The sequence below is a fragment of the Heliangelus exortis genome, chromosome 28 (genome assembly GCF_036169615.1).
Source record: "Heliangelus exortis chromosome 28, bHelExo1.hap1, whole genome shotgun sequence".
In the NCBI taxonomy this organism is placed as follows: domain Eukaryota; kingdom Metazoa; phylum Chordata; class Aves; order Apodiformes; family Trochilidae; genus Heliangelus; species Heliangelus exortis.
The window spans coordinates 520,445-535,675 of NC_092449.1; the positions used below are offsets into that span (position 1 = coordinate 520,445).

The 15,231-nt window shown below is 51.0% G+C and overlaps 1 protein-coding gene across 21 annotated transcripts in view; it reads right to left on the bottom strand.

The window, feature by feature from the left end:
• The window catches only part of TCF3 (transcription factor 3), a 78,007-nt gene that overhangs the window by 35,621 nt on the left and 27,155 nt on the right, over positions 1 to 15,231 (bottom strand). For 15 of the 21 annotated variants that reach the window (XR_011722820.1, XR_011722819.1, XR_011722821.1 and 12 more), the window contains 2 exons: positions 1,562 to 1,635; positions 187 to 283 (listed from right to left, as the gene is read on the bottom strand). Coding sequence is in view for 18 of the 21 variants with exons in the window: in XM_071728051.1 (XP_071584152.1) it covers positions 187 to 283; positions 1,562 to 1,635 (171 nt within the window). In the remaining 3 variants the exon portion in view is untranslated. The remainder of the gene's footprint in view (positions 1 to 186; positions 284 to 1,561; positions 1,636 to 15,231) is intronic. The other 6 variants (XM_071728060.1, XM_071728044.1, XM_071728061.1 and 3 more) reach the window with 1 other exon arrangement.

Consider the following 15,231-nt stretch of genomic DNA (forward strand, 5'->3'; position numbering starts at 1 on the left):
CTGTCAGGCACGTCAGGCACTGATGAGACCCTCTGGACAGCAGCTCCTTTAATCACAGCTCTGAGCACACTTTCTGGAGCAGGTCCAACAAGGGGAACAGCAACACCGACCCGTGCAAACAATCCCACCACCAGGTGTCATTCTGCATTGACCACACAACCCAGCAGGCAGCTGGAAGGCACTTACCCACTAGTCCAGCTCCCAGGAATGGTGATGAAGAAATGCTGTTGTGGGAGGGCAGGTCCCTGTGCTCGCTGTAGTGGGGGCCTTCACCATAGCTCTGCTGAAGCAACACAGGAGAGTCACTGCTGGGTGCATGGGTACACCATTCAGACATTAGGAAGAAATTCTTTGGGGTGAAGGTGCTGAGCCCCTGGGTGCCCCCAGAAGCTGTGGCTGCCCCATCCCCGGCAGTGTTGAAGGTTGGATGGGGCTTGGAGCACCCTGGGCTGGTGGGAGGTGTCCCTGCCCATGGCAGGGAGTGGCACTGGGTGACTTTGGAGTACCCTGCACACCCAAACCAGTGTGGGATTTTATGATGCTGAGTGAAAGGCCACACCACAAGGCTGCCAGAGCTCAGTTTCTCCCATAGCACAAAGGGTGAAAGCCAAAGGCTCCTGGTAAGCAGGGCACAGAAATGATGCTGTCCTCACAGCAAGGGCAGTGCAGCCACGAGGCTGTGGCACTGCAAGGGGATATGGCACCAAAGCAGAGATATGTAGGGGGTTTGCCCCATGCTGGCAGCTCTCAAGACGTTTCTGCCTTCACCCAGCAGCTTGGCTCCACCCAGGTGAGAGCCAGGCAGCTCCCTCCCTGAGCCAGGGGTGGCAGGGGGCGATGAGAGGACCTATAAAAATGAGAAATGACACCACAGTGCCTGCTCCTCCACTGACCTAAGAGAAGGGAAAGGTGCCATTGCAAAAATGAATCACACAAAGCCATTAAAACATGAGCATCTGTCAAAATAACACCATTTCAATTAAGTTAATATCTTTTCTCTCTTCTCCTCAGGCCCCAGTTATGTTCTGTTGCAGCCTTTAATCCTTCCCTGCAAAACCCTTCCCCATGCTCTCCATCCTTGCTGAGGGTGCCTTGGCTGCCTGACACACCCCCATCCACCCAAATTTTTGAGTATAACCCCCCCACAGCAAGCCTCAGTTTACCCCTCAGACTTCCAAAGATGTAGCTGGTGGGCACCCAGCAAACTTTGCCCAAGGCACAGCCCATCAGGTGAAGTCCCACAACCTGCCCACACACTCATGACCAGGAGCCCACCTCTCCCCATGCCAAAGCCAAATGCAGGGAGGGGAGAGGCCATGGGGAGCCCACAGGAGGTGCAGTCCTGAGGCAGGGCTTGGGAGGAGAAGCCTTCTCCAGGTGGACCTCAAGGCAGCAAAGCCTGGAGAGATGAGGACCTGGGGGGTTGTCCCTCTCTAAAATGGGGTGAGAAAATCTGCTGCAGAGTGAGACCCAATGTGGGCACAAGCACATGCACTGAGAAGCCATGGTAACCCCCCCTGTTTATTTTGGTTGGAGCTGGGTGTTTTTCCTTCGTCCTTACCCTTCCTTGGTCAAAAGTGGAGCTGTTTTGATCTCCTGTTCCCCAGGAACCTGATCCCGGTCTTTCATCCAAACCTACCGAAAAAAACAGGAAGAACAAAGGTTACTCTTGCTTTATCAGCAAAGCCTCAAAGGTGTTCTCGCAAAATTAACTCTTCCTTCTACAAACAAAACAATATTTTCATTAATAAACCACTTCCAGTTGGCGTGACCGATCCTCCCCTCTCCCTCCTCACCTTCCCACTCCAGCTGGGAGTTTATTCCACCAACTTCAAAGCAAATCCCACCACAGCCTGGAAACACTTCAAAACATGGGACAGTGGGAAGAGGAGCAACAAATCTTTTAACTCTCTTGATTCCAGAGAGCAGCCACCTCTTCTCTGCAGGGAAAGACGATGAAGGGAACCATGAACCAAAACCTCATCACACCCCCCCAGAAGCTCCAGTGGGACCTGTGCTGGGTCACAGCCCAAACCCTTCTTCTTCATTGCAGTTGAGCAGATTAAAAGAGTGTCCAGACCCAAAAGAACTTCTGACTGGAATTGCTAGGGGTACTTAGTAAAGTTTGTTTCAAGGACATTTGTTATTTCAGTCCCCTTGTGTTCCCACGGAGGAAGGGAAGGCCAATGGATCCCACTCCCATCTCCCTCATTTTTAGCCTTCCCAAGCATATCCTTGGCAAAGGGGATCTGACCCTAAATGGCAAGGGACCAAACAAGAGGATTTCACAATGTGCCTGCACAGACTGTGGTAGGAAATTGTCTCCTTTCATCAGCTCCCAGGTCCACCCAGGCTGAGCGTCTTGGGCTCCCAGGCTGAGGCACCGGTGGAGCTGAACATCCACCAGGACAGAAAAAGCCCAGGGAGTCCCACCAGCAAAGCTCTCCCAGTTCAAGCTGGCACCATAACTGTATGGAATGAGCACTTCCTGAGAGCTGAGCCTCGACCCAACTCAGCTGCAGGATTTCTGAGTGGGCTGGAGCAGGGCTGAGGGAGCAGACTCAGCATCTCCTCATCCAAAGGCCCATGGGGAGCAGGGTGGGCAGGGAGGGGTCACTGCTCTGAGCCACAACTGGGCTTAAGAGATGCTACACAGATCCTGGGAGAGAAAGATGAGGCCACAAAGATGATGGGAGAGCTGGAGCAGCTCTGGAGCCAGGATGAGAGATCTGGGGGTGTTCAGCCTGGAGAAGAGAAGGATCCCATGGGGAGACCTTAGAGCACCTTCCAGTGCCTGAAGGGGCTCCAGGAAAGCTGGGGAGGGACTTGGGATAAGGGCAGGGAGTGATGAGATGAGAGAAAATGGTTTCAATCTGGAAGACAGGAGATTATGCTAGATATTAGGAAGAAATTCTTTGGTGTGAGGGTGCTGAGCCCCTGGGTGCCCCCAGAAGCTGTGGCTGCCCCATCCCTGGCAGTGTTGAAGGTTGGATGGGGCTTGGAGCACCCTGGGCTGGGGGAGGTGTCCCTGCCCATGGCAGGGGTGGCACTGGGGGGGCTTTGAGGTCCCTTCCCACCCAAACCAGTTTGGGATTCAATGAATCCTCATCCCTGCAGGAGGCTGAGCAGTGTGGATGGCACTGACCAGAGCCACGGGTCTGCCCCATCCCAAGGGAACCCGAACCCACTACAGGGGACACAAGCCCCATGCCCACACCTGAGAGGGCAGCACAAGGAAACTCTTGCAGCAGTTTTCAGCCATCCCCAGCATCAGGGACCTGGGGGCTGTCTGGGTACCCCCTCCACATCAGCTCTTCCAGCAATAAGTGCAGGTATCAGTAGGACCTTCCAGGAGGTTTTCTTTTAGGAGCAGAGACCTATCTGCCAGCAGCAGCATTTACAGGGGAGATGCAGGATGGGTGACAGGGATGGGGTGGATGGGGGAGCAAGGATGCAGGGGGGCAGGGTCGCAGGGTGTGCTAAATTTTGTTTTAGCAAAGCTGATTATTATGGGAAACACGGTGGGCATTTGTCTCCTCCGCTCCCCTTACTGTTCATTTAACCAGAAACTTCTTTCAAATTACATCCTTCTATTTCTGTGCCTTTGTGTTAATCATTTCCCCAGCGAATTGGTGTTTAATTGCTGTCTAATTTGCATAATTATGCATATTAATCGCTACACCTAATGAATATTCATAACACTCATTTAGATTTTGTTTTCTAATCAAAAATTTCCAATGTGATTACTGTGCAGAGCAGGGATAAGCCTCTAATAATACCTCGGATACTAGGGAGAATTACTGCCAATTCTCCCACCTCTTACTTCCTAGAATAAACTTTTGCTTTGCTAATGTGTTTTTCTAAAGCAATTCATCTGCATACCCTGCAAACACCAATGAAGATCAGGAGGCAGAAATGCTCCTTCTAGTCATTTTGCTTTCATGGGCATTTTTAAAGCTCCCCAATGGTCAGGGTGAAGACAGGGGCAGGAACTGCAGCCTCAGACATCCTTGGCAAACTCCTCCCTTTGGGCTGAAAGGACAAGGACAGTGGCATCAGCCAGGATTTGGCTGCCACCAGTGCCCCTTTACGAGACCCAGAGGGGAAGCTGAAGCATGAGGGGATGGATCCCCACCCCTACACCATGCAGGATGGGTCCTGGTTCACCCTGGCCTCCTGCCCCAAGCCACCCACTCTTCTCTGTGCAGGGGAACATCCCCAGGATGTGCTGGGAGGGAGAGGAGGTGCAGTGGGGGGCTCAGCAGGGAGCTTGGGTGCTTGGAAACCCAGGATGCTTTTTCCCAAATTCCTGGAAAAAAGCTAAGAAAACCACTGCCGAGCCTCCTCACAGAGGAGGGAAGAGGAGATGGTGAGTGGTACAGGTGACAAAAGGCCAAAAGGTTTACACAGCCCTGGATGAGGGACAGAATGCTAGGTTGGACTTGGTGATCTCAAAGGTCTTTTCCAACCAGAACAATTCTGTGATCCCCCAGCACGCCCCAAAGAGGGGTCAAAACTCCATAGGGTGCTTCAACAGCACCCACACACCGTGGCAGGATGAGATGTGCTCCCAGGGCATCCCTCTTCTCACCCACTGCTCTTGGGGAGCTACAGAGTTGGAGCCAAGCATCTCCCCCCACCCAGCAGGACCCCAGAGCGAACCTTGACCTTCTCCTCCATCAGCTCAGCAGTGTTGCCCAGATCCTGCAATACCAACCTGACCCCTGAGGAAACCCCAAAAAAGCCTTTATTTCCCCTCCAGGTGCTGGTGTTTGTGCAGTGGGGTGGCTGCCAAGGTGAAGTGAGGTTATCTCCCTCCCACCTGAGCAGAAGGGAAGCAGCCCCTGGCTCCAGGAGCAGCCCCTGGGGCTCAGCCACCTCCCAGCCTGCCCGTGCCCAAGTGCCACCATGAACCCAGGCACTGTCCTGCTGGACAAAAAGGTCTCACACCTTCCACAAGCTGCAGTCAGTGGCAGGAACCCAACAGCAAAAATCTCCCATATTCAGCCCCACAGGTGTTTTTAAGGATTCGGGGATTTCTGGGATGAAGCCAAGAAAAAACAGACTGCCCTCTTTTGACTTCTGGCATCTGTCCTACATTCAACACCAACCTGCTCTCCCCTCCTCCCTTTGTATTGGAGGAAGGATCTAAAATGGGGCAGTAAATGGCCTCTGCCAAGCTTGTGAAAACCCAAAATGTGGCCAAAGGCTTCTGGAAAGCCCCCATCAGCTCCATGCACCCCAAAGATGGTGCCACCACCACCACCAAACGAGGTCACATCCAGCTCAGGGTGCTCACTGGTGTGAAGCAGCATCAGGATGGATCCGGATGGAGGAAGGGGAAGGAGAAAAAGACGGAGTCTTGGAGTGAGCAGGACACTGCTCAGGCAGCCCCATATCAGCATCCCTGAGGCTCTCCCCAAGTGCTCACCCAAGGGCACCCGAGCATCTCAACCCCACCATTCTGTCCCTGCAGCTTGGAAGATGTCAGGATGTCCTTGGGCTACCCAGGGATGTGTTTCCTACCTATGGGTGAAGTGATTCCTGCCCATGGGCTCCCCTGGGAGGAGACAGAGATCCCACAGGCATCTCCTTCACCCTCCAACTCTGCCTCACTCCTGGGCACAGAGTTCCTGCATGGAAGCACGCACGGTCCTGGGCAATAAAAAACCCAAAGCGATCAGAAATCCAAGTCACCGAGATTGTGTCAAAACTCACGTGGCACAGAGCTGCATTAGGTTTGCACAAGCAGATATCAGGTTCTGGGTGCTGGGTTTTGCAACACTCAGGGTGCTCTGCAGCACAGGACGTGTGTGCAGTTTCAGAGTTGCCCACGTGTGCACGCAGCTGTCGGGAGCCAACTTTATTTTAAAATAAACCCATTTTCCAACTAACCAAGGTAAGACACACTTTCCAATTCAGGGAAGACAAAAATAGGAACTACCTCCTCGTGCCATTAATACAGTTATTAAAAAGCGTACAGATTAATTGTGCATTTTAATAACCCTGATCATGAATATTCATAATGCATTTCTTGCTCATGTTCTAATTAAAATATACTAATAGAATAAGATGTAGCTGTCAGACAGACGTTTTTTTTTTCTCCCTCACAATTTTTGTGCCACAGCTAAGAAGAGCTGATAGAGAAGAACTGTCCTAAGCTCTCAGCATGGGTAAAAATAATTTGTCCGCATTTAGTCTCATCAAAAAAGCCCTTCACCCAACAATGGGCCATACAAAAAGGTTACTCACAAATGACCAGTGACACAGGGACTGGGAACCATTCCTCCCCCAGGAGGATCAGTACCACTTTTAAACACACAGCTCTTAAACCAGAAGGGTTTACGGCCCCATCCCCACACCCCAGCAGCCACTTAAGGTCCATGAATCCAAAACTGCCCCACCAAGAGCTCTGGTTCTGACAGCCCAAAAGCCACACATGCCAGCTGTAAGCACCAAGGTGTTTTGTGGCTATGAACCCCCCACCTCAAGCACAGCACCAGGATGTGGCCCAGAGGGATCCCCCAACGTGTGACCTTGGCATTCAGGTCACATTTGATGCCAAGGTGAAGGGGTGGGCAGCCAATCCCCCTGGGGACAGGCAGGGATGCAGGAGGAACATGTAGCTCCTGAGACCTCACAGCCACCAGTTTGTGCAGCAAGATCCAGTTTTTGCTCTTAAATCCTGCACCAAAGGCTTCCTGGAGGAGAACGTGTGTTGTGCAAAGTCCTGCAGGCTCAAATGACTCCAAGTCTGCAGTGTCAGGAGGAGGATGCAGAGTGAGGGGACACTGGGGAACCCCCAAGGGTGACAGTGGGGGACACTGCACTGCTCGAGCTGTGGCTGAGCCAGGCTGAGCTTCCCTCCCCCCCGCCCGACTGCCTCTGCCTCCACAATCTGCCAGCACCAAAAGCACCCTCCCTAATCTGATTCTCATCAAAATGAATGGGCTAGGCCTATTTTTTTGCCTCTCTTTTTTTTTTTTTTTTTTTTAAAGTCTATTAAAAATATTTAGGCCAAGCCATTCGTGTAGCTGGACAAGGTCTGTGAGCAGCCACAGATGCCATGAAGACAGAATCACAGAATCATCAGAGCTGGGAAGGACTTTCAAGATCATCAAGACTGTCAGTCCTATACCATCTTAACCACCAAACCATCTCCTGAAGCACCACATCCTATTTTTTAAATACCTCCAGGGACTCCATCACCTCCCTGGGAAGCTGTTCCAATGCTTCACCACTCTTGCAGTCAAGAAATGTATCCTGATATCTGATAGGAACCTCCCCTGCTGCCACTCCACTTCAACCCATCACGTCTCAGGGAGTTGGAGAGGACAATGAGGTCTCCCCTCAACCTCCTTTTCTTCCATCTCCTAGGGTCAACAGACCACAAGGTGCCTGCAGACAGGTTTGGAAAACCAGGTGGAAAATTTGTCTCTGTGGCCGGAGCAGTGTCCATGGGCTGGAGCAGGATGGGGACCACCCCACAGCCACCCCCATGGTGCTGCCAATGCACTAAACCTCTGCCAGCCCCCCAAAGGGCCCTGGGAGAAGTGTCCCTGTTGGAGGAGGGATGGCATGAGCCATCTCCAGGGATGGAGACACCCGTGCCACTGTAATTTGATTTGAAACAGAGGTGACAGAAGGCTGCTTGATAAACACTTCCAAATTAAGCAGCTTTGTGTCCTAATCGCCCTGGCCATCAGCCTCACAGCAGAATCTCTGCTAAAAGGGATTTGAAATCAATAAAATTAGTTGACTAGTAATTAGCTTTAGTTCCAGGCAAACTACCAAAGTTGTTTTTCCCAGGGGGAGTTGGCTCCCTGGAGCCCCCACACCACTGCCCAGCAAGGAAAATCCCAGCAAGTCATCCGGGCAGGAAAGGGGCCTGGGTGCAGGCAGAGCCCCTGGAAGGGGAAAAGTGGGTGGTGGGAGAGGCTGCCAGCTCTGCCTGTTTATTTACCAGCCCTGTCCAGCCCCAAGGAGGAAAAAACAGCTGTGAATGGCAGCCGGTAGCTGTTTACAGGACGTGGGCTGTGGATGGGTCCATACAATTTGTTCACTTCCTTTTCCCGGCGCATGACAAAGCAATTAAGAAAAAAAAAATCAATCAAAAAAAAAAAAAACAAAACCAACAACCCCAAAACAAGCGGTGCCAAACACCTTGGGGAGGAGGGGGGGTGTCCCTGGCAACGCCACCTTAGTGCCAGCCCTGCAATGTCCCCTACAATGTCCCCTGCTCATGGGGCAGGCTGAGAGCTCTGTTTCATCCCTTCCATGGCTCAAAACTGGGAGTTGGACCAAAGCTGGAGAGAGCCAAGCTCAGCTCCTCTGCTGCCTGGAGAGAAGTAAAGTGTCCCAGTGGATCTCACTGGGGAGTGGGAGGTTTCATGCCTTGGCCACAAAGCCCACGCTGCTGCCAGAACCAGGGGGTCTGGGGCAGGGATGGAGCCTGGCTGGAGATGGGATGGGATGGGATGGGATGGGATGGGATGGCTGGAATGAAGACAGTCACTTGCTGGGATGTCCTACCCAAGGCCACCACCTGAGGGGCACCAGGGGGATCCCTGAGGATGGGCACTGCTGCATACCTGCCCCTTGGCAGTGAGTGCCAGCTCTGGAGGGACCTGAAGCCCCTGTCATGCCCGAAGAAGAGAATGAAGCCAGGATGCTCAACAAGCTAAAAAGCTCCCAGGACACAGCTCGGTCCTGTCCCCTGCACCTCCATGTCACCAGCTTCCCAACCTCTCCAGGAGGGGCAGCACAAGGAGATGCTCCAGACCTCAGTAACAGGGAAGTGCAGGGCAGTGATGCCATCCTGCAGATCAGGGACCTGAAATGGGGACAGAAACAACTGCACCACCTCAATAAACAAATGGCTCATCTTGGAGCCTGCTGACACAGATCCCGACAAGATTTATGGGACAAATTCTGTCCATTTGTCTTTGTGATGATGAATGTACTGAGATTTCAAAGCCAAGGCACACGGGTCCACCCCACACAGGTCCCTGTGCCCCTGTCCCAGGGGAAGAGCCCACTGCTGCCTCCCTCCTCCCTAAATGCACACCCAGGGGTAACTTCTTACTTTAAAAAAGCTGATGCCACCACTTCAGTGATCATTAATTCCTCTGCTTAGCATCTGCTCTGGCACCATGTTCTGGTTCAGCAGTTTCTGCATGGTTCATGCTCGGAGCTGGGTTTTAGGAAATGTTTGGAGAAAGATGGGAGTGGTACAAGGGAGAGAGCAGGGAAAAATTATCCATGCCCCATCAAGTTTGGATGAGTATTGATAGAAATTAAATCTACAGCCAACACCTAAAAAATAGCCAGAAAGAGAAGAAAAAGAGACAAAGAAGTATTTCTGGTCCTTTGGAAGACGGTTTGTCTGAGAGGGTGCTGAGCCCCAGGGTGCCCCCAGAAGCTGTGGCTGCCCCATCCCTGGAGGTGCTGAAGGTTGGATGGGGCTTGGAGCACCCTGGGCTGGGGGAGGTTTCCCTGTGACTGCTCTCAAAGGATGGGGCAGGCTCCATGGTAGCTTCTGAGCAGGTTTCATGGGGGATGGGGTGACAGCCCAGGAAAGGCCCAGAAGAGAAAAATGAACATGCAAATTGGTGTCTAACATAAGGGTGAAGAAGGTTTAGGGGGAAAAAATAAAAAGAATACTCAGCACACAAATTCAACCACCTTTCACTTTACAAATAAACATATTTGCAGATCCTACAGGAAGGTCCCCAATGTGTTTTGGGGTGTGGCTTTAGGGTAATGAAAATAAGACTTTGCCCACTTACAAGTCATAATTATGGAAATATATAACCTGGACCAGCCCAAACCTCATCAAGGCCCTGCAAAAGGCAGGGCACAGTGCACACAGTGCTGGTGCTGGGACAAGGCTGTGGTGTGGCACAGCCACCACTGGTGTCCCCAAGGTGGCCAAGGACTGAACCAGAGTCCAGTGGTTCATATCAGTGCTGAGCTGCTGAGCCACCCCTTCCCTGGAGGAGAGGATTTATAAAACTACCAAAAAGCCAAGAGAAGGCAGTGAGGAAGCCATCTGCCTCCCAAGCACACTCCCTCCAGCAGAAAGACCCCTGGTCCCACCTCCCAGCCTCTAGGAGAGCCAGCAAGATGCCACAGGGAGGAAGAAAACAAACCTGTGACGACAACCAGAGGGAAGAAAATAAACTTTAAAGCTCAAAACACTTCCCCCAGCTGTAAAAACAAAGGCACAGCAATGACCAAACAAGAACACAAAGGAGCAGCATGAAAAGGGGAGGGAGGATAAGATGAGGCTCGACCAGACAGTGCTTCCAAAAGGTCAGCAGCCTGTGGGACAAACCCACTGTCCCTTGTCCCCAGCCTCTCTGGGACAAGCCTACCCATGTCCCTTGTCCTCAGCCTCCATCCAAGCCCAACAGCTCATCCATGCTCTGCAAGAAGCAGGGTATCAAGGAGGATCTAAGGGACAAAAATGCAGGGAAATGGGCCAAGAACAACATTATTTTGAGTCAGGCCAGTAAGAGGTGTCAGAGAGTTTGCTGCTTCTTTGCTGGCACCTTGGATCAACGTGGATTTTGGAGAAGCACCTCTGCTACCTTCCTGGTGGAGAAAAACAGACCCAAGGGGAGACAGCAGCAGGAACCCTACCATCACCTGCCAGCTCCATGGTGTCACCAAACCATGGCTTGGCAAAGTGGGGCTGGAGGGACCACACTAGGGGGGGGGGGGGGGGGAGGGGTGACACCAGGAGGGACTTCATGCCCTGGGGATGAGCCCACATCTGGAGAGGAGCCACCCACAGCTGACAATAAACACCCTGAAGAGCAAGCAGCAAGGAGGGGGGCGACCCCAGAGGACCTCCCTTATCAGGACAGTGCCACGAAGCACCTTGGCCCTCTCCAAACTGTTTCTGGCGAGGAGGCTGGGGAACACACCCAGACACTGAGAACGAGCTCCAAGAACGAGCTGTTGCATCTCAGGACACAGCAAAGCAGTGCTGGACACCACCAGTGCCACCCAGCACCTCTTCAGCCCAAGCTTAGGGAATGTCCCCAACACACTGCTCCTCACCCTTCCCAGGCACACACCTTGAAACTGCTGAATTCTGATAACTAAATATTAAAACCTGTGGAGTTATGAGGAGTTGACCTTGACTGGTGCCACTCCAGAGCCCCTGGCTTGAAGCCCAATCGTGGGGCTACAGGACTTCTGAAGGGCTCCTGGGACCTCCCATTCTGGAGCCAAACTGAAAACACAAAGACAACCCCGTAGAGAACTTTTACTCCTGTTCTGCACCACGTGCACTCAGTAACATCAACACCATTGCTGCCAGAAAACCATCTAAATTCAGTAGATACAGGCTTGTTCACAAGGCAAGGGGTTATATCCCATTAACCAGAAAGCTTTGGGGAGAAGAGCGAGAGTAAATCCACATCCTGTTTTTTTCCAGCTCATTTATTTTACCACAAAGTTGCACGCTCATGAAAGCTGCAGACACTTGACACTAATGCACGTATTGTTGACCAAAGAAAGAATTCATTTTGCTGAGCGTGCACGGCAGCCCAGTGCCAGTGAGGAATGAAACCCAATTGCTCTGGCTCCCCCGGGATGCTCCGTCCTGACCTTTCCTGTTCTGCAGCCAGTTGGGTGTTTTGCACACCCAGGCAGACGCAGGGAATTGGTGCACACACACCTCCCCCCTCCTTTACTCAGAAGCATACACTTCTATTTCCACTCTGATTTGCATCTTTCCAAGTACTGTTTCATTTGCAAAGTAAACTAAAAGGATGGTATCAGAGGCACAACCAGACGACTGTCCTGCTGGGGAAGAGAAATCTTTTCCCACCTGGTTTTCACAGAACAAGAAATTACAGGGGGGGGGAGGAAGCCTGTTTGCTTATACGTGATTAAAAAAAAAAAACCCAAACAAAACACAACAAACAAAAAACAACAACTACAAGAAAAAAACCCAAACAAAAAACCTCAGAAGTTTGCAGGAGAGATGTTTCAGATCAAACACCAAGGTTTTCCTTGGCAGCCTCCAGAGAGCAGCCCCTGGGTGTACGTGAGCCCTCGCAGCCACGCTCAGAACCAGCAGGTAGGGAGGCCAGAGGCAGTTAAAAATTAGACAAAATCAAGACCATTTCCAAATGCTGTAGAAATTACGTGGTGAAATGGCCAAACACACACACACAGACAATCAGAGTGGCCTTGGTAGTTTATTTGTGTGTCTTCTCTTCCTGGGGAGAGGGATGGTGGTTAATGACTTGGAAGCTTCGTTGCTCCCGAGCCAGCAACACCCTGCAAAATTCCTTGGAAGGGGAAAAGAACAGATCCCAAGGGGCAGAGGAAGGCTGAAGCAAACAGACATCCAGGACTGTTTATTCTAACCCAAAGGTTTATTCTAACCTGCAGGGTGCTGGGCAGCCCCGTGCCCTCCAGCAGCTCAGGATGCTGTAACGTGTCCCCAGGAGGATGATTCAGCCCACAGGAAGGATCAGCAAAGAAGAATTGTTTGACACAATGAGAAAAACTTTCCCAAACAAAGTGTTCTCAACATCACCTGCCTGCCTCCTTCCAAGGGGTGAGCCCTGAGCTCCAAGTTTGATTCACAAATAACTTGGAGGCTGTGAGCACCACAACAAAGATTTGGCTTTTTTGCCTTCTCCCTTCCCAAAGCATCACTGAGCACCCTGTGGGGTCACAGCTGCCATCGTGTCCCCCAAGAACAAACTGGTGCCACCAGCAGATGCCTGATGCTGGAATCCTTGGCCAGAAGCAGTTAAATTGCTGCAGGATCACAACCTTCAGTAGCTGAATATGCCCCAAATGCACAAGCCATGCTAATTAAGGCATCACAAAAGCAAATCCAAGTGCCAGCAGCATTGAAGGTACAGAGTTTGGGGGATAACTGCACATACAACCAGGGAGTTTTCCCTCCCAGGCACAAGTTCTTACAAAATTTGGTCAATGTGACATAGCATGGTGAGATATTTAACTTTAAAACCATTTAAGGACAGATGTGACCTATTTAAAACTCTGCCAAATATTTCTGTAATTGAATATACCATTGATTATTTAAATTGCATTAAATAGGGCTGCATTTGATCTACTTGCTACTAAGAAGCACCATTTCCAAGAACCACGACTCTTTTTTTTTTTTTTCTCTTCAATATAAACACTTCAAGATGTTCACTTGTCCCTTCCCCTGAGAAGAATCCCCATCTTTGCAAAACCAAACTCAATGCACAAAATTCCCCTTGTATCCCTAAAGCCAAAAGGACAACTCACAGGAAGAGCTCACCTGAAAAAAATTAGAAAATCACCAGGTATGTTTCAAGGTCTGCAGAGGATTGTAGATGGTGTGGGGCCATCAAGCAAAGTTTCAACCTCTAGACCTCAGAAGAAATCAATGATTCACTGCACCTTGGGTTTAGGCTGTCATTTACCCTCTGAGACCCTGTTTCTAATCAGGCACTGGCCAGGGGACACCACAAAGTTACTCCAGCCCCTTGTGCCCACCAAACCAGATCCCAACACCCACCTCCAAGCAGCACAACAGCCCAAGTGCTGGGGAAGAGCTTAAGGGATTGAGCTGGTGGTGCTGGGTTGGGTTTTTTTGAACAATCTCAATCTGCCACCTGGTCTGCTGTAGGATGCTGTAGGATGTAGACAAGTACCTGGGGCCAGCTGAAGGGAGGGGACAGGGACAGAGGGTCCAGCTCCAGCATTCCTGACACATCCCATATTAAATCAGTCCCAGAGGTACAGTATGGAGCACCCAGCTCCAGCTGGGATCCATCAGCCCCTGCAGATGCCTCCTCCTGGGCTCCTCCTGCCCTGGGTGGGACCACGACTTGGAATATGAGGCCATGGCTGAAGGAGCAGAGGTGAAGAGCCCATCCTTACCTCCCTGCCATCAGCAGGCAGGGCACACAGTCCTCCCCATTGTCCCTCAGGACAGGACAGCTCTCCCTGGGGAATCAAATCCATGGATGAGGTGCCAGTAGATGGCACTCACTGTGTAGCACTCCTCTCTTTTCTAGGACCAACCAACACTATTCTCCTGCTTGTGCATTTCAAACCATTTCCTGGGTGCAATTCTAGCATCACCAATTGTCTGGCCAGCAGGAGCTGGTCCTCCTTGGTCTGATTTTTTTTTTTTAGGCTGATGTTAGGAAATATTTTTTCTCTGAGAGGGTTGTCAGGCATTGGGATGGCCCAGGACAGTGGTAGAGCCCAAAAGGCATTTGGACCTGGTCCTTAAGGACATGGTTTAGTAGGTGACTGAGGTGTTGGTCAAAGGTTGGACTGGATGAGCTTGGAGGTCTCTTCCAACCTGAATATTCTGTGATTCTCTGATTCTGTGATTTCTCACGATGAAGAACAAAAAAGCTCTGAGAGAAACTCACTGCACCATTCCTAAGAAACCCCACAAAGATCTTATGGCAAGCTGGTTTTATTCTTCTGCCTATTACAAACACTAAGGTGCAACATTTCACCTGATTTACATCTTTCACATTACCCTGGTTCAGGTTGCTGAGGGCTGGTGCAGACCTGTCAGGAAAGGTGGGAGTTGGGCCCATGCAAACACCCAGCACCCACCCTGACTTCCCACCCCACCTGGGAGCCCTTGAAACACTTCACATCAGCACTGTGTGCCACTGAGAGGAACAAGATGGAGACAAAAGGAGAACTATTAGATTATCTTGTCTGTGTCTCTTCTACATGATGTTTCATTTCCTAGTGCTTTTGTCTAGCCCAGCAGTAACACTTCTTTATCAGGAATACCAATAGCACTGACTTGTAAAATTGACCATTAAGAAGTTGCTCTGATATTTTGCTCCAAGCTTGCTTTCTCTTAATGACAAGAAGCTCAAAGGGCTTTTTTCCCCCTCCATGAATAAAAATCTGCATCAGCACCCAACCTGTAAGAGCAGAAGCTCCAGGTGTCTCAAGGGGGCTCAAAACCCAGAAAGCTCCATGATTTGTTGGGATGCTGAGAGCTGAGCTTCCTGGTCCAGCAGACCTGAGGGAAACAGGGCGCTCAGGATGAGAAGCTGCTGCCCCGCAGAAGAGTGGCTGCATTTTAAATTCAACTTTGGAATGAACATACATGAATAAAAACGAGGGGGGGGGGGAAAAAGCCAGTCCTAGCCTCAGTGCTGTAAGGAAAATAAGGATCAAAGTCATTAATGGGCTGCTTCCAGCATGCAAGCTCTGCTGGCAGATCCC